Genomic DNA, 18,074 nt, shown 5'->3' with positions numbered 1-18,074 from the left:
TCACCAATGTGATCTCATGTGCAGCTATGAACAGAAGAAAGTTTTTAATGGATTTTCCTTTTAAACAGAACAGTTCACTATTTATGAAGATATGTTTTTCTGCAGTCCAGGGATCATAGCTGTGCATAACACTAAGGCTATGTGCCCACGTAGCATTTCTTAAGCAGAATATTCCTGAGCAGAATCGCACACCCTGCTCCCAGTAAAACGCATGTGGTTTTTGACACGCTTTTTTAAGCGTTTGTCAAGCGTTTTAGCATGCGTTCTTCTTTGCGTTTTTGCCCATACAATTGATGGTATGCAGAATCGAATGCGATTCCGCAATATTAATGAACATGCTGCGTTTTTTTACCGCTAAGCGATTCCGCAGCGATAAAAAATGCACCATTGGTACATGTGCGTTTTCAATTAGGAATGCATGGAATGCATTTAAGCGTTTCTGAGGCAGAATTGCGCGTTTAAAATCACAGCGGAAACGCTTAAAAAACGCTATGTGGGCACACAGCCTAAAAGAATGACGTAGGGGGGCTGGTCTTTTGTAGATATAATAGCAATAGCCGTTCATTTTTTTTTTTGTTCAGGTAGCGGTCACAGGTAGACAAAGTTGTATATAAAAAGAAAAAAATGTATATTAAATTTATTATTTAACAGCCTTCAGCTCGACTTGATGGATGAACTCTCTGTATGAAGATCGATGTTATGCAAGCCTTGATAGGTCCACCAGGGTCTTCTCTGCAGTTATCTTGATTTTATCAAGCCACCGAGGAGTTGCTGGTGTTCTACTTCGTCTTGTCTCTTCTGACCATGATGTCCTTCTCCAGTGATTACTCTAACAGTGGATGCATTTTTAGTGGTACATCATACGAAGCGAGCAATGATTAAACTCCATCAAAGATGTTTGGGAGTAAGTCAGGACATTTTTTGTGTGGGAAAAGCTAAACTGACTCCCCACCCCAAGACTGTGACTATACTTCTCATGTATAGTCAGCCTAAGGCCACAGTCACATGTTCAGTATTTTACATCAGTATTTGTAAGCCTAAACCAGGAGTGGGATAATCCGAGATAAAGTATAAAAGAGACACGTCACTACTTCTGCATTTTTCACCCAAGCTTGGTTTTCGCTTACAAATACTGATGTAAAATATAAATAGTAAACATGGACTAAGGCTATGTTACCACAATGAGCTGTTGCGGGGTTTTCTGCACCTATTAAGTAAAATAGGTTACTTACATTTTTTTCTTAAATGGGCAACATAAAATGCTCACCAAAAACTCATTGTGGGAACGTAGACTTACTGGTGCCCTCCATTTGGCTTCTGCTGCCTCTTCTGCATTTCTTTCCTCCTGTTACCAAGATGCCACTAAACTACCCATGCCACTATAGGTAAGGTAAGTCCAAACCACATCTCCATTGCTTTTTCTGTGCAATAGGAAAGGTAGCCATTAGTTGTTCAGGCTTATGATTGAAATCCCCATACCTCTACAGCTGCCATCTGGGAACCAGGAGGAAAAATACCCCACAAATCTGAGCAGAAGAGGAAGCAGGTAGGGTGAGTATACACGAGATATATTGGAGGGTTGCTTTAGACATTCATGCTGAAAATGTATGTCTCCAGATTTCACAGTACGAACTCCAAACATTATAAAATAGATCTTAGACCGGATGAGGCTGGTGTATATACTTTGTAAATACCAGAGAGAGCGAGCGGCTGTATAGTTCTGAGTGTTTTATGAGCCCAACTGAAGAGTGAGAGCCCTCAGCAGGAGGAACACTGATGAGCTGTCAATCAGGCAAGATAAGGGATATAGAGTTTACATTTAAAGTATTATACAGCCATTCTGACTTTCAAAGTAAGTATGTCAGTCTCATCAGGGCTGGTTTATATGTAATAATGTTTGTATTGTAAAATCTAGTGTCTGATCCACGTGAAGTGTCTTTTTTGCTTCATAAAATGGACAAGGTGTCACTTTGCACCACATTATTTTCTATTTTCTTCAGCTAAATGCAACTATGCAGCCATTATAGTCAAACTTACAAATGAACCAATTTTATTTCTGTGAAATTTACAAACATGAAAAGGAACATGCATATTAATGCCTCCAGTCAGTTTGTGTCACTTCTGGTCATTGCAGCAAAGGTTGTTTTGGATAACTTTATAATGTTCTTTATCTGGTAGTTTAAAACAGCGTTTTAGAATTGGTTGTCTGAATACCTGTAACTTAGTGGACAATGCTCAACTGTCCTATGGCACGTCCTCTGTGATTAATGTCTCTGTTTCCTTTGTTCCAGTCACTGTAGCCTTCTCATGGGCAGACTGTAGCCTCTGCGCTGCTGGTTTGGATATAGGTTTGGGGCAGTGCTTAGCGCCTCCCTCAGTCCAGTCGATGCGTATGGACATCTTTTTCACGGCCCTTCGGGATGTGCCACATTTACTGTTTATAACTGCATTGAAGTTACAGCCACGTCCACAAGCTCTTGTTACATAGGCTGGAAAAGAAGGGGAATATAAAAGTACATTTAGCAATGATCTGACAGATTTTATTTTACTACATTAGATCCAGTTAGATTTTTTAGAAGCTTAGAAATGCAAAAGCTGGAATAGACAAATCCACACCCCCCTCCAAAAAAAAGACTATATTGTCATGTTTTGATTTTCTCCAATACATGTTGAACCCCTTAACCATTCTACGACATGCGCCGTACATGTACGACGCATGTCGTGTCTCTCCCTGTGATGTGGGCTCCGGCACTGAGCCCACATCTTTCCTGTCATATGTCAGCTGTTTTGAACTTCTGAACAACTGTCATGTGCCTCTAACAGTCGCAGGTGGAATCGCGATCCATCCGCGGCTGTTAACCTGTGAAATGCCGCTGTCAATCGCCGATAGCATTTAATGTGATCGCGCCGGAAGCGTGTCACTAATCCCGCCCAGCGGCGCCTGTGTCACATGACTGCGGGTCGCTGATGGGTTGGCAATAACTACCGGGGTTTGCAGCAGACCCAGGTGGTTGTCATTGCCGGATTGCTATGAGCGCCGCCCAGCGGTCAGCGCTCATAGCAAGTGAGCATTTCTGCTACACACAAGCGATCTGATCATCGCCTGTGTGTAGCAGAGGCGATTAGAAGATCACAGCCATGGAGACTAGTGAAAAGTTAAAAAAGAAATTATTAAAAATAATAAAGAATATAAAAGTTCAAATCACCCCCCCCCCCCCATTCTAAATAAACACATTTGCTATCGCCGAGTTCAGGATCGCCCAATCTATCAAGATGTAAAAAGAATCTGATCCGTAAACGGCATAGCGAAAAAATTCAAAATATCAGAATTAAGGTTTTTTTTTTGGTCACTGCTGCATCATTGCATTAAAATACAATAATGGGCAATCAAAATGGTATAATTAAAACGTCAGCTCGGCATGCAAAAATAGGCCCTCACCCAACCTGAGATCAGGAAAAATGGAGATGCCACGAGTCTCAGAATATGACGCAATTTTGTGTTTGCTTTTTTTAGACATGTTTGATATCTACAAACTCGTAATGGCCTGGAGAATCATAACGGCTGGTCAGTTTTAGCATTTGGTGAATATGGTAGTAAAAAAAAATAACGGGTCTCGGAATATGGCCCCTTTTTTAAGCAAAATTTGGAATTTTTTTTCTCCACTTAGATAAAAGAGAACCTAGACATGTTTGGTGTCTTTGTACTCGTAATGACCTGGGGAATCATAACGGCAGGTCAGTTTTAGCATTTAGTGAACCTAGCAAAAAAGCCAAACAAAAAACAAGTGTGAGATTGCACTTTCTTTGCAATTTCACCGCACTTGGAATTTTTTTTCCCGTTTTCCAGTACACAATATGGTAAAACCAATGGTGTTGTTCAAAAGTACAACTCATCCTGCAAAAAACAAGCCCTCACATGGCCTTATTGATGTAAAAATAAAAAAAGTTATGGCTCTGGGAAGAAGGGGAGCAAAAATGGGCTGCGGCGTGAAGGGGTTAAAGACCAGATGTTCAGTGGGGTTTTTTCGTCCTTTTTATTTTCCAAGAACCATAACTATTTTGATTTTGTTGACAGTCGTATGAGAGCTTGTATTTTTGTGGGACAAGTTGGTCTTCAACGACACTTAATTTTATCTTATAATGTACATACAAATCCCCTTAAAAAACAATTTATTGATAATAGTAAAAAACACCTTCCCAGTGACAATTGAAAAATATCAAAAATGAAAAAGACCTAGTCTAAGGTGCTGCATAGCCCTATATTAAGGCCTAACTGATACCTTCCTAGCCGTGGAGGTTGGCACCCTAATAGTACGATATTGGCGCCCCCACTCAACGAGGACTATCCCTCGCTTCCCTAGTGATCCCTAGTATCACAGAGGGGAAAACAATTTTCAAATAGAACAGAGATGAAATGATCAGAATGCCCTAGAACTCATGCAGACCAGACAAATAAATTTCAAAGAAACAATGATAAAAAACATTTTAACCATATCATGATATCATGTGACCTGTAAATTAGAATGACCTCAATAAGGCCAAATCAGCAGCCATTCTCACTCGGAGAGATAAAGATAATCAGATACAGTCATCAGATAATAAATGGTCACTTATCATGTCTTATGGAGGAACCCTCAACGCGTTTCCCCGCCGTGGCGGTTCATCAGGAGGAATAATCCTTTCAGAGATATTGTTGCTGCTTCATGCCTGATACCACAATAATGATGGCACCAGGGGTCAAAAAAAGCGGATTTAAATAACCAGCATAATTATATTGCATACCGCCCACTATCTGGCGGACCAATCGATGTGAAGATGTAGATACCTGAGACCCAGGTGTGCAACAAAAAGATATACTATGTACCTGAAAGCCCGCCGCTTATTTCTGATATCCCCCAGGTGTTCACTCACCCTTAATTCTCTAGTGGTTTTTCCCACATAGTCCAATGGGCAGGTACACGTGGCCTTATAGACCAAACCTGTTGATCTACAGTTTCCAAAATCCCTCACATAAAAGGTCTTGCCGTTGTATGAGCTCGTGAAAGTTTTGCATTGAAGCATATATTTGCATCTACTACAGCCTCCACACTTAAAAAAGCCCAAAGGTTTCCTGTCCAACCATGTACCCGCCACCTTAGGGTCTTTGATAGAGGCTGTGCACAAGCCGATCCCCTATAGATCTCCCTTTTCTGTATGTAATGGAGGGTTTGGGTGGTATCAGCCCCTTCAAGTTCGGGTCAGCTAACAGTATCCCCCAATGTTTTTTAAGAACATGATATACCCTGTCTGACTGGCCATCATAAGTGCCAATAAGTCTGACAGCAGTATCCGTAGATACATCTTCTTTTTTTGAAAGGAGGAGAGACGGCCTATCCGCTGTAAATGCTTCATGCCATGACCCATCCAGGATACATGGGGGATAACCCCTGTTTCTGAATCTATTGTACAGGTCATTGGCCTGTTTCCTATAGACATTCAACTCCGAGCAGTTCCTCCGAATCCTGAGGAACTGCCCCTTGGGTATTCCCCTCCTCAGGGGCTCCGGGTGATGGCTTGTCCATCTCAGCAAACTGTTTGTTGCAGTAGGCTTCCTATAGGTACATGTACTGATCCTTCCATCACCATTCTTTGAAATCGTCAAATCAAGGAAATTAATACTTGTGGTATGACACTCTGAGGTAAATCTCAGTCCCACTGCATTCCTATTAATATATTCAATGAAGCGAAGGAAATCTGACTCGGGGCCAGACCAGAATATCATCGATATATCTGGCCCAGAGATTAATAAACGGAATCCACCACTCCTCTTCCCCCCCGAAAATATGGGTTTCCTCCCACCAGCCCAGGAAGATATTAGCATACATGGGGGCACAAGGGCTCCCCATCGCAGTCCCCCTGAGCTGGTGGAAGTACTTACAATCGAAGAGGAAGTAATTCCTGGTGAGGACATATCCCAACAATTTTTTAACAAAACAATTATGTGTCTGACATTCAACTGCTCTTGTTTGCAAAAAATGGGTAACCGCCTCCAAGCCCCACTCATGTGGAATGCAACTATATAGTGCCTCCACATCAATAGACGCCAGCAGGGTGCTTTCCTCCAGAACAACACCCTCCAGCAAATTCAGCAAATGTGATGTGTCACGCACATAGGACGGTAATGCGGTCACAAACGGTCTCAAGACCTTATCCAAATAGATACCACTGTTCTGGGTGAGCGAGTTTATTCCAGAGACTATGGGGCGACCCTTCAGTGGTTCAAGCCCTTTGTGCACTTTAGGTAATGCATAAAAGGTCGCTATCATAGGAGAGTTCGGGAGTAAAAATCGAAATTCATTGTCTGAAATCACCCTATTCTCCTTTGCATCACTTAAAATGGATAATAACTCATCTTTATACCCAGATGTTGGGTTATCCCGTAAGACTTCATTAATATTTTTGAGCATGGATTGTGCAACATTATATGTGTGTAGTGGTGCCAAAAATTAGGGTAATGTAATTGTTAGATCTACCATTTATCTGTGAATACTATTAGGATTATATTTACTGTACCATAGTGATTCTTTATAAAATCTTTAAATAACCGTATTGGTATATTCTTTTCATATCACAGTAATGCTCTAATTGATGATTTAATAGGTCCTCTGGTTATTGACTTTTGGGACATCATGCCTGGGGCAGGGGCGTCTATTTTTGATTCACCCTGTGCGATGCGCTCTCTGGTTGTTTCCATGGTTACATCCTGGAGCGAAGGGGAAGCATGTGACCGGAAGTCCCGGCGCCATCTTTGATTCCCCTCCGCTCTGCCCACACAAGATAGTTCCGGAGGAACGGGTGCTCAGCCTCAGCCCGATGAGGGGGTTGCGCGACCGGAAGTATGGGCGCCATATTTGATACGCCCCTCCGTGGAACGCACGCTAATGACCTCCTTCCGCTCTGAACATTGAATATAGCGGCGGGCTTTCAGGTACATAGTATATCTTTTTGTTGCACACCTGGGTCTCAGGTATCTACATCTTCACATCGATTGGTCCGCCAGATAGTGGGCGGTATGCAATATAATTATGCTGGTTATTTAAATCCGCTTTTTTTGACCCCTGGTGCCATCATTATTGTGGTATCAGGCATGAAGCAGCAACAATATCTCTGAAAGGATTATTCCTCCTGATGAACCGCCACGGCGGGGAAACGCGTTGAGGGTTCCTCCATAAGACATGATAAGTGACCATTTATTATCTGATGACTGTATCTGATTATCTTTATCTCGCCGAGTGAGAATGGCTGCTGATTTGGCCTTATTGAGGTCATTCTAATTTACAGGTCACATGATATCATGATATGGTTAAAATGTTTTTTATCATTGTTTCTTTGAAATGTATTTGTCTGGTCTGCATGAGTTCTAGGGCATTCTGATCATTTCATCTCTGTTCTATTTGAAAATTGTTTTCCCCTCTGTGATACTAGGGATCACTAGGGAAGCGAGGGATAGTCCTCGTTGAGTGGGGGCGCCAATATCGTACTATTAGGGTGCCAACCTCCACGGCTAGGAAGGTATCAGTTAGGCCTTAATATAGGGCTATGCAGCACCTTAGACTAGGTCTTTTTCATTTTTGATATTTTTCAATTGTCACTGGGAAGGTGTTTTTTTACTATTATCAAATTGTTTTTTAAGGGGATTTGTATGTACAAAAAGTCTTTCTCAAATTTCCATGTATTAGTGACTTTTTCTTATCTTATAATGTACTATTAAAAGAAAAATAGAAAGTTTATATATATATATATAGTTCAAAAATTTATTTTGATTGGTATTTTATAGACTTGACAATACCAATTTTTTTTCTGTATTTTTGAACTAGGAAAAGGGATTATTTAAACTTATTTATGTTATATTCCGCCTAATGGAACGTAAACCAGTATTACAGTATATAGTGAAATTACGGTTCTAGGATGGGCTGGACTTGAAAGGAAGACAAAGATGGCAGTGATGTGTCCTTCAGTAGGTCCCTGTCTGCCATGGTGACCCTTCAGTTACCCATGATCGTGGGCTATTATTTTAGTGCCATTTATTCCATGTTGCTAGAAAAATATTCAGAATTGAGAGTCCTCAGTGGTGGATACCTTTTAATGGCTAACTGAAAAGATGGTAACAAATTGCAAGCATTCGAGACTACGCAGGTCTCTTCATCAGGCTAGACTAATACAACATCTGAAGAATCACATATTTATACACAAGACAGCACAGAAATAACACAATAGATAAGACAAGTGATGTGAAGCAGAATTGTCATTATGGGAAAGGGATAAACAAATATTGGAACAGTTCATAGATAAGGAGCATGAAAGTTTTATTGCCCTCTGATTGGGGTCTGGTTCTGTGTTGTGATGACCCCAAAAGGTCTGAAGAGCAAATTCCTTAATTGATGTAAAAAGAAATAAATCCATGCGACACATTCATTCCTGCACTGAGTGTGTCAAAAGTTGTCATAAATTTGTACTCAGAGATTCTTCTCTCTCTCTGAGACTTGAAGTTACCTTTTAATACAAGTAATTTAATGTCCATCAAGCTATGACCAGGGATACAAAAATGTTTTGCCACAGGTAGATCCATTCTTTTTTCTCTCAGGCTGGTTTCACATTAGCGCTTTTTAAGCGCACGCACGGCCGGGGGTAGCTCCGCCCCCGAGCCGGCTCTCTGCCCGGCGTGCCCGCCCCTTGCTTGTAGCGCCGCCTCCTAGCGCACAGCGGCGCCTGCGATCGGCGCACCCTATCTTTAGCATAGGGTGCGCAGGCCGTGCGCTAGTTGCGCTTTGACCTGCGCTGCGCACTTTTGACGGTGCGCCGTGCGCGCCAAAATCCGAAAAGTTTGATTTTGGCGCGCACGGCGCACCGTCAAAAGTGCGCAGCGCAGGTCAAAGCGCAACTAGCGCACGGCCTGCGCACGATCTGCGCACCCTATGCTAAAGATAGGGTGCGCCGATCGCAGGCGCCGCTGTGCGCTAGGAGGCGGCGCTACAAGCAAGGGGCGGGCACGCCGGGCAGAGAGCCGGCTCGGGGGCGGAGCTACCCCCGGCCGTGCGTGCGCTTAAAAAGCGCTAATGTGAAACCAGCCTTATTGTGTGACGATGAGAATTCATCCTTGTTCTCAGTTTTTGCCCTGCCTCCCCCACATACAGACCCCCTGTTGGAGATTTAGTACAAATAATTAAGTACACCACATTAGATGTGATGCAGCTGAAAGTACCTGGGATCTTGTAGTCCTGATGTGAGTTGGGGATCTTTATCTTGTCCGTGGTCATTATAAATGGTCAGGTTTTACATTTTTTCTGGTTGCAAGGAAAGGTTCCTGCAGCTGTTGGAGAAGACAGGGAGCCTCTGACAATGATGCTTCTTAAATTTGGGGTCTGCCTAAAACACAGCAGTGGGGGGTCTGGAAATATGGATTGTAATCGGGCATCTTTTTCTTTTTTTTTGAGTCAGGGCTACCATCCAAGAACAATTGAAAACCAAATTACAAGAGCCACCAGAATATCAAGGAATCACCTCCTACATTACAAAACTAAAGATGAAAATAACCGGTTGCCTCTAGTGGTCACCTACAATTCAAATCTGGAGGTGCTAAGGGGAGCTGCGCGGAAATTACAACCTTTACTACAAAAAGATGACCGATTACAATCCATATTTCCAGACCCCCCCACTGCTGTTTTAGGCAGCCCCCAAATCTAAGAAGCATCATTATCAGAAGCTCCCTGTCCTCTCCAACAGCTGCAGGAACCTTTCCTTGCAACCAGAAAAAATGTAAAACCTGTCCCATTTATAATGACCACGGACAAGATAAAGATCCCCAACTCACATCAGGACTACAAGATCCCAGGTACTTTCAGCTGCATTACATCTAATGTGGTGTACTTAATTATTTGTACTAAATGTCCAACTGGGGTCTGTATGTGGAGGAGACATGGCAAAAGCTTAGAACAAGGATGAATTCTCATCGTCACACAATAAGAGAAAAAAGAATGGATCTACCTGTGGCAAAACATTTTTGTATCCCTGGTCATAGCATGATGGACATTAAATTACTTGTATTAAAAGGTAAGTCTTGGAGTACAAATTTATGACAACTTTTGACACATTCAGTGCAGGAATGAATGTGTCACATGGATTTATGTCTTTTTACATCAATTAAGGAATTTGCTCTTCAGACCTTTTGGAGTCATCAGAACACAGAACCAGACCCCAATCAGAGGGCAATAAAACTTTCATGCTGCTTATCTATGAACTGTTCCAATATTTATACTTATCCCTCTCCCACAATGACAATTCTGTTTCACACCACTTGTCTTATCTATGCGTTATTTCTGTGCTGTCTTGTGTATAAATATGTGATTCTTCAGATGTTGTATCAGCCTAGCCTGATGAAGAGACCTGAGTAGTCTCGAAAGCTTGAAATTTGTTACCATCTTTTCAGTTAGCCATTAAAAGGTATCAACCACTGAGGACTCTCAATTCTGAATATTTTTCTATCTACTGCCTAACACGGTACAAAGATATATATCTTTCCTGTATCATCCATGATGCTATAAATATGAAAAGGGTTATACATAATAAACAAGTACAATAATCTTAAGCAATACAAGTCACCGACTGGTACAGGAGGGAAGAGGACCCTGCCCGTGAGGGCTCACAGTCTAAAAGTTATGGGTGAGGGTAGATCTGGTCATGCAGCAGTATGGTGGAACCAGGGTTACATCAGATTGTAGGCTTGTCAGAAGAGGTGGGTCTTCAGGTTCCTTTTGAAGGATTCCACGGTAGGCGAGAGTCTGATATGTTGGGGTAGAAAATTCCAGAGTGGGGGGGATGCACAGGAGAAATCTTGTATGTGATTGTGGGAAGAGGAGATAAGTAGATCTTGTGAGGATCAGAGGTTGCGTGCAGGTAAGAAGCCAGCTTGTAAAGCAGTCAAAGTGAGAGCAGGAAGAAAAATGGGAGGACAGTTCAAGATGGACATGTTGTGCCAGTAGTTTTGAAGCATGGGTTAAGGGAGGGCTTTTTGAGGATGGGTGTGATTGAGGCATGTCTGAAGCATGAGGGGAAAACTAGTGATAGGTTAGGGTTGGGATGAAGACTGTGGTAAGATGTGGGATGGGATTAAATTTAGTGTACAGGTGGTGAGATGAGATCTTGACAGAAAGGAGAGTTTATCTTCTGTAATGGTGGAGAAGCTGGTTTTGGAGGCAGAGGGCTGATAGGAGGGGATGTAGGCCAATGCTATCTCTGATGTTATCAATCTTCTGCTTGAAGCACGAGGCAAAGTCTTCAGCTGAGATGACAAGAGAGGAAGGAGTTGGTGGGGAACAGAGGAGAGAATTGAAAGTGTTGAATAGTTGTTTAGAGTTGTGAGACAGAGATGGTATGAGAGTTGAGAAGTAGGTAGGTTTGTTTTGCTACAGTGAGTGTGGACTTAAAAGTGGTGAGGGACTGTTTAATTGTGATCAAGTGCTCGTTGGATCTTTTCCATCTCCACTCAGCAACCCTGGACGCCCTCCTCAGTTCTTTAGTCTGTCTTGTGTGCCAGCTTTGGTATGTGTGAGGGGGGCGACCGATTCAGTTGCAGCTGTTGTGGTGTTATATAAAGTGGCAGCATATGCATTGTGTAAAGAACTTATGTCTGCGAGAGGTAGAAGGGACTCAATGTGAGTGTAAATTAAGGTTTTTAATATTTCGGCGAGGGTGTGTACCAGCAAAGGAGAGTGAAGAGTATTTGAGTAGATTGTGGTCAAACCGAGGGAGAGGTGAGTTAGAGAGGTTAGATAGGGAACATAGGCAATGGAAGGAATGAGGCTAAGCAGCAGCACATGTGAAAAAGACTTGGGTATACTAATAGATCACAGACTGAACATGAGTCAACAGTGTGATGCAGCAGCAAAAAAAGGCAAATACAATTCTAGGATGTATTATTAATAATAATAATAACAAATTTTATTTCTATAGCGCCGACATATTCCGCAGCACTTTACATTTCAGAGGGGACTTGTACAGACAATATACATTACAGCATAACAATCACATAGATCATAACAGATACCAAGAGGAATGAGGGCCTTGCTCGCAAGCTTACAATCTATGAGGAAAAAAGGGGAGACACGAAAGGTGGGTGGTAACAGTTGCCCTGATTGTATGGACCAGCCATAATGTTAAGTGTGTAACAGTACAGATGCAGAGGGCTAATTGATGCATAAAGCATGTGGGAACATGATGCGGGGAACCTGGTTATGGTAAAAAAAAACTTTTGGCTGTGCCACATAGGGATAGATTAGGTTAATGTGTTGAGGCGGTAGCCCAGTCTGAATAAATGAGTTTTCAGGGCACGCTTAAAATTGTTGGGATTGGGGACTAATCGTATTGACCTGGGAAGTGCATTCCAAAGAATTGGCGCAGCACGTGTATAGTCTTGAAGACGGGAGTGGGAGGTTCTGATTATTGAGGATGCTAACCTCAGGTCATCAGCAAAACGGAGGGCGCGGGTAGGATGGTATACTGAAACAAGGGAGGAGATGTAGGGTGGTGCTGAGCCATGAAGAGCTTTGTGGGTGAGGGTAATAAGTTTGTACTGGATTCTGGAGTGGATGGGTAGCCAGTGTAATGACTGGCACAAGGTAGAGGCATCGGTGTAACGATTGGCGAGGAATATGATCCTGGCAGCAGCATTCAAGACAGATTGGAGGGGGGAGAGTTTGGTAAGAGGGAAACCGATTAGAAGGGAGTTACAATAGTTGAGACGAGAATGAATAAGGGAAACAGTCAGAGTTTTTGCAGAGTCAAAAGTAAGAAAAGGTCAAATTCTAGAAATGTTTTTGAGGTGCAGATAACAAGAGCGAGCCAGTGATCGGATGTGGGGGACAAAGGAAAGCTCGGAGTCAAGTATGACCCCAAGACAGCGGGCATGTTGCTGGGGAGTAATAGTAGAACCACACACGGAAATGGCAATGTCGGGTATAGGTACATTAGTAGCGGGAGGAAACACAAGGAGTTCAGTCTTTGACAAGTTCAGTTTCAGATATAGTGAGGACATGATGTTAGACACAGCGTTTAGACAACTGCCGGTGTTTTCTAGAAAGGCTGGCGTGATGTCAGGAGAAGAAGCGTATAATTGGGTGTCGTCAGCATAGAGATGGTACTGGTAACCAAATCTACTGATTGTTTGACCAATAGGGGCAGTGTACAAAGAGAAGAGGAGGGGGCCTAGGACTGATCCTTAAGGAACCCCAACAGTAAGGGGAAGATGAGAGGAGGAGGAGCCAGCAAAAGATACAGTAAAAGAGCGGTCAGAGAGATAGGAGGAGAACCAGGAGAGAATGGTGTCCTTGAGGCCAATGGAACGGAGCATAGTGAGGAGGAGCTGATGATCCACAGTGTCGAATGCGGCAGAGAGATCCAAGAGAATTAGCATGGAGTAATGACCATTTGATTTAGCTGCTAGTAGATCATTAGAGACTTTAGTGAGGGCAGTTTCAGTAGAGTGTAAAGAGCGGAAACTGGATTGGAGAGGGTCGAGAAGAGAGTTTTCTGAGAGATAGCGGATAAGACAGGAGTGGACCAGGCGTTCCAGGAGTTTAGAGATGAAGGGAAGATTAGAAACAGGTCTTTATATGTATTAACAGAAGCATACAGTCTAGATCACGTGAAGTCATTATTGCCCTCTACTCCTCTTTGGTCAGACCTCATCTGGAATTCTGTGTCCAGTTTTAGGCGCCACATTTGAAAAAAGACATCAACAAACTGGAGCAAGTTCAGAGAAGAGCGACCAAAATGGTGACCGGTCTGCAAACCATGTGTTATGAGGAACGGTTGCCGGATTTTGGAATGTTTTGCTTGCAAAGACAAGATTGAGAGGAGACTTAATAGCTGTCTACAAGTATCTCAAGGGCTGTCACATTGTAGAAAGATCATCTTTATTATTTGCACAAGGAAAGACTAGAAGCAATGGGATGAAACTGAATGGGAGGAGACACAGATTAGATATTAGAAAAAACTTTTTGACAGTTATGGAGTGGAACAGGCTGCCACAAGAGGTGGTGAGTTCTCCTTCAATATAAGTCTTCAAACAGAGGCTGGACAGTCATCTGTCTGGGATGATTTAGTGAATTCTGCTCTGAGCAGGGGGTTGGACCAGATGGCCCAGGAGGTCCCTTCCAACTCTACCATTCTATGATTCTAGGCTGGTAAGATGAGGTCCAGTGTGTGGCAGTCTTGTGAGTGGCTGCATAAGACCATTGAGCAATGCCAAATGAGGAAGTGAGAGAGCGAAGCTTAGGGACAGCAGAGTGGGAAGTGTCAATGGGGATGTCGCTCGTGATGATAGTGAGGACGTCAATGGAAGGGAGATGAAGTAGCCAAGTGTTGAAGTGGTCAAAAAAGGTGATGGATCACAGCGAGTTGCAGGGGGAGTAGATGCGCACAGAGTGTACCTCAAAAGAAGGGAGAGTAACAGAGGATGGTATTGGAATTGGGGTAAAGGAGCAATTATCCGACAGAAGAAGACCAGCTCCTCCCCCAAGCTTGCTGCTGGGGAAGGGTGTGTGAGAAAAATGGAGTCTTGTTATGAATGAGTCACCGAAGGAGGAAAAAACAAAAATACAAGCTAAGTCCAGAAAACCGGAGAGGTTGGTAGCTATCGGATTGCAGACCCCTGATCCTATCCACAACAACTAACAGTAGCCGTGGGGGGGTTCCTACGATGCCCTAAACCCCTCGATCACAGCCGGAGAACTAAATAGGCCTAAAGAAAGAAAGGGGAAATCTAAACTGCCCCAGAGCAGACCCCAAAGCAATAGGCAGCCCCCAACATATAATGACGGTGAAGCAAGATGAAAACACTAACACAGATAGAAAGAAAGGATGAGCAAACGATGGGGCCCAAGCTAACTAAAAAGGACAGGATAGAAAAGCTGCTGTCTGCAATCCGTAAAAAACCCTACCAAAAAATGTCCCAACCGTCTGATAGGAAAAACAGGCCCTGAAGTCGCTAGGACTTCAAAAAGACTATATCAGCACTCAGGTAAATTCTGAAGACAGAGCAAAGAGACAAACTGATCAGAGACAAAAATGGAACTCAGCACACCCACGACCGGGGATGGCTGAACTCCAAAAAACAAGGTAAACAAAACAAAACTATAAGTTCAATAGCAGAGAAAAAACTTATCTTTGGGAAGCAGGAATCAGACTGGTCTCCAAGAATCCAGCAGAGAAATCACCAGCGACTCAGAAGGGCGTCGGCTGCCTTATATCCAGTCAGAATTTCCTGTTACCCAGTCATCATCTACCAGATCAGGTGTTTCGTAATCAGCCTCACTACCTTCACCAGAAGAGGGAGTTCATCAGACATCGACGGTGAAGGGGAAAATTAACTCACAACAGAGTCCCCCTTAAGAGTGTGCAGCTGGAGAGCCTGTGTCAGGGGAGGCGAGCCAGGTTTCAGTGATGCCAAGGAAGGAAAGTTTGTTAGTAATGACATGACCATGGATATATGAATCTATTACAAATCACCCAAATAACAGTCATTCTCTGAGAGACAGGCATATCAGAGATAAAATCCATTGAAATATGGGTCCATGGCCTCCTGGGCACCGGCAAAGGCATCAACAACCCACTAGAGCGAGAACAAGGTTTAGACCGAGAGCAAGTCCCACAGGACTGCACAAAATTCCTGACATCACGAGACAAGGCGGGCCACCAAAAAGACCAACTCAAGAAATCTCTAGTACCAAAAATACCTGGATGACCAGCCAAAGCAGAGCAATGAACTTCAGACATCACTCTCTTCCTCCACTGGTCAGGAACATACAATTTTCCAATGGGACAACGCTCAGGCTTGTCCTCCTGAAACTCTTCCAGAGCAAGTCTCAAATCGGGCGAGATGGCAGAAAAAACTACCCCCTCACCTAAGATGGTAGCAGGCTTGGTCACAACAGGAGAATCAGCAAAGAAACTCCTAGAGAGGGCGTCTGCCTTGACATTCTCAGTAACCGGAAGAAAAGAGACAACAAAATCAAAACGTGTGAAAAACAAGGCCCACCGAGCCTGTCTAGGATTTAAGCGTTTGGCCGACTCCAGGTAAATCAAATTTTTGTGGTCAGTAAGGACCACGACTTGATGTTTAGCTCCCTCCAACCAATGTCTCCACTCCTCAAATGCCCATTTCATGGCTAACAATTCCCAATTCCCCACATAGTTACGTTCGGATGGGGAGAACTTTCGGGAAAAAAAAGCACAGGGATTCATTTTAGATGTTACAGGATCTTTTTGGGACAAAACAGCTCCTGCACCAATCTCAGAAGCGTCCACCTCTACCTGAAACGGGAGTGAGACATCAGGTTGCAGCAAAACCGGAGCAGAAGTGAACCTTCGCTTCAGCTCCTGAAAGGAAGAAACAGCTTCCGGAGACCAATTCAGCACATCAGCACCCTTCTTAGTCAAATCAGTCAATGGTTTGGCAATACCAGAAAAATTAGCTATAAATTTACGATAAAAATTAGCAAAACCCAAAAATTTCTGGAGGGCCTTCAAAGAAGTGGGCTGAACCCAATCATAAATGGCCTGTACCTTGGCCGGGTCCATTTCAATAGTTGACAGAGACAGAATAAATCCCAAAAATGAAATCCTCTGTACACCAAAAAGGCATTTCGATCCCTTGACATACAGGGAATTCTCCCTCAAAATCCGGAACACAGTCCGCACATGTTCCACATGAGAGTCCCAATCCTTGGAAAAGATCAAAATATCATCTAGATAGATGATCAAAAATTTATCCACCAAGTCTCGGAAAATATCATTCATGAAGCACTGGAAGACAGAAAGGGCATTAGTGAGCCCAAAAGGCATCACCAGGTACTCAAAATGTCCCTCCGGAGTATTAAACGCCATCTTCCATTCATCCCCATGCTTAATGCGAATAAGATTATACGCCCCCTGAGGTCAAGCTTTGTAAACCAGCAAGCACCTTTAACTCTGGAGAATAGATCAGAAATCAGGGGTAACGGATACTGATATTTAACAGTAATTTTGTTGAGGGAACGATAGTCAATACAAGGCCTTAATGACCCATCTTTCTTAGCTACGAAAAAAAACCAGCACCTAAGGGTGAAGAGGATGGTCTAATATGACCCTTCTCCAACGACTCCTTAATATAGGATCGCATAGCCTCGTGTTCGGGTACAGATAAATTGAAAAGTCGACCCTTGGTAAATTTACACCCAGGGCTCAGCTCAATTGCACAGTCATAACTCCTATGAGGAGGCAAAGACGCAGACTCATTCTCACTAAATACATCATAATAATCAGCCAAATAGTCAGGAACATCATGCGACTGGGGAGAGGTGGAGAAAACAGGAGCGTCACTAAGGGCACACCGACAACCCCAACTCACCACAGACACAGATTTCCAATCCAAAACTGGATTATGGATTTGCAACCAGGGAAACCCCAGAACGATGGTATCATGCAAATTATGCAACACCAAAAATCTGCAATTTTCTTGATGGTCTGGGGCGACCCGCATTACCACCTGGGTCCAAAACTGAGGTTTATTCTTCGCCAAAGGAGTAGCATCAATACCCCTCAAAGGGATAGGCGTCCGCAGAGGTGTCATAGGAAACCCACAACGTTTAGCAAAATCCAAGTCCATCAGGTTCAGAACTGCTCCCGAATCCACAAAAGCCTTAGCGGAAAATGTGGACAGGGAGCAGATCAGAGTAATTGCCAGAAGAAACTTAGGTTGAACACCACCCACAGCAAATGTGTGTGCAAAACGTTTCTCTCGTTTAGGGCAGACAGAAATAATATGCGAGGCATCACCACAGAAGAAACACAGCTTATTACACCTTCTGAACTCCTGACGTTGCGCCCTAGACAAAACTCTATCACATTGCATAGGTTCAGACATTTGTTCAACAGGTGGCAACACCTCTCGTGCGGTTTTGCGTTCACGCAAACGCCGATCAACCTGAATGGCTAATGACATAGAATCGTCAAGACCAGAGGGAACAGGAAATCCCACCATAGTATCTTTTACGGTTTCT

The 18,074-nt window shown here is 43.3% G+C and overlaps 1 protein-coding gene across 7 annotated transcripts in view; it reads right to left on the bottom strand.

Annotated features, from left to right (window-relative positions):
* Positions 1-2,033: 2,033 nt before the first annotated feature.
* The window catches only part of LOC141086429 (uncharacterized), a 54,829-nt gene continuing 38,788 nt past the window's right edge, over positions 2,034-18,074 (bottom strand). For all 7 annotated transcript variants that reach the window (XM_073572452.1, XM_073572451.1, XM_073572456.1 and 4 more), the window contains exon 7: positions 2,034-2,489. In XM_073572452.1, the coding sequence (XP_073428553.1) occupies positions 2,245-2,489 (245 nt within the window). In that variant the 3' untranslated portion in view covers positions 2,034-2,244. The remainder of the gene's footprint in view (positions 2,490-18,074) is intronic.

Source organism: Dendrobates tinctorius, unplaced genomic scaffold, assembly GCF_039654945.1.
Source record: "Dendrobates tinctorius isolate UK_male_01 unplaced genomic scaffold, ASM3965494v1 ptg000032l, whole genome shotgun sequence".
Lineage (NCBI taxonomy): Eukaryota > Metazoa > Chordata > Amphibia > Anura > Dendrobatidae > Dendrobates > Dendrobates tinctorius.
Note: the sequence above shows the minus strand (reverse complement) of the source record. Positions and strands in the feature narration are given on the sequence as shown.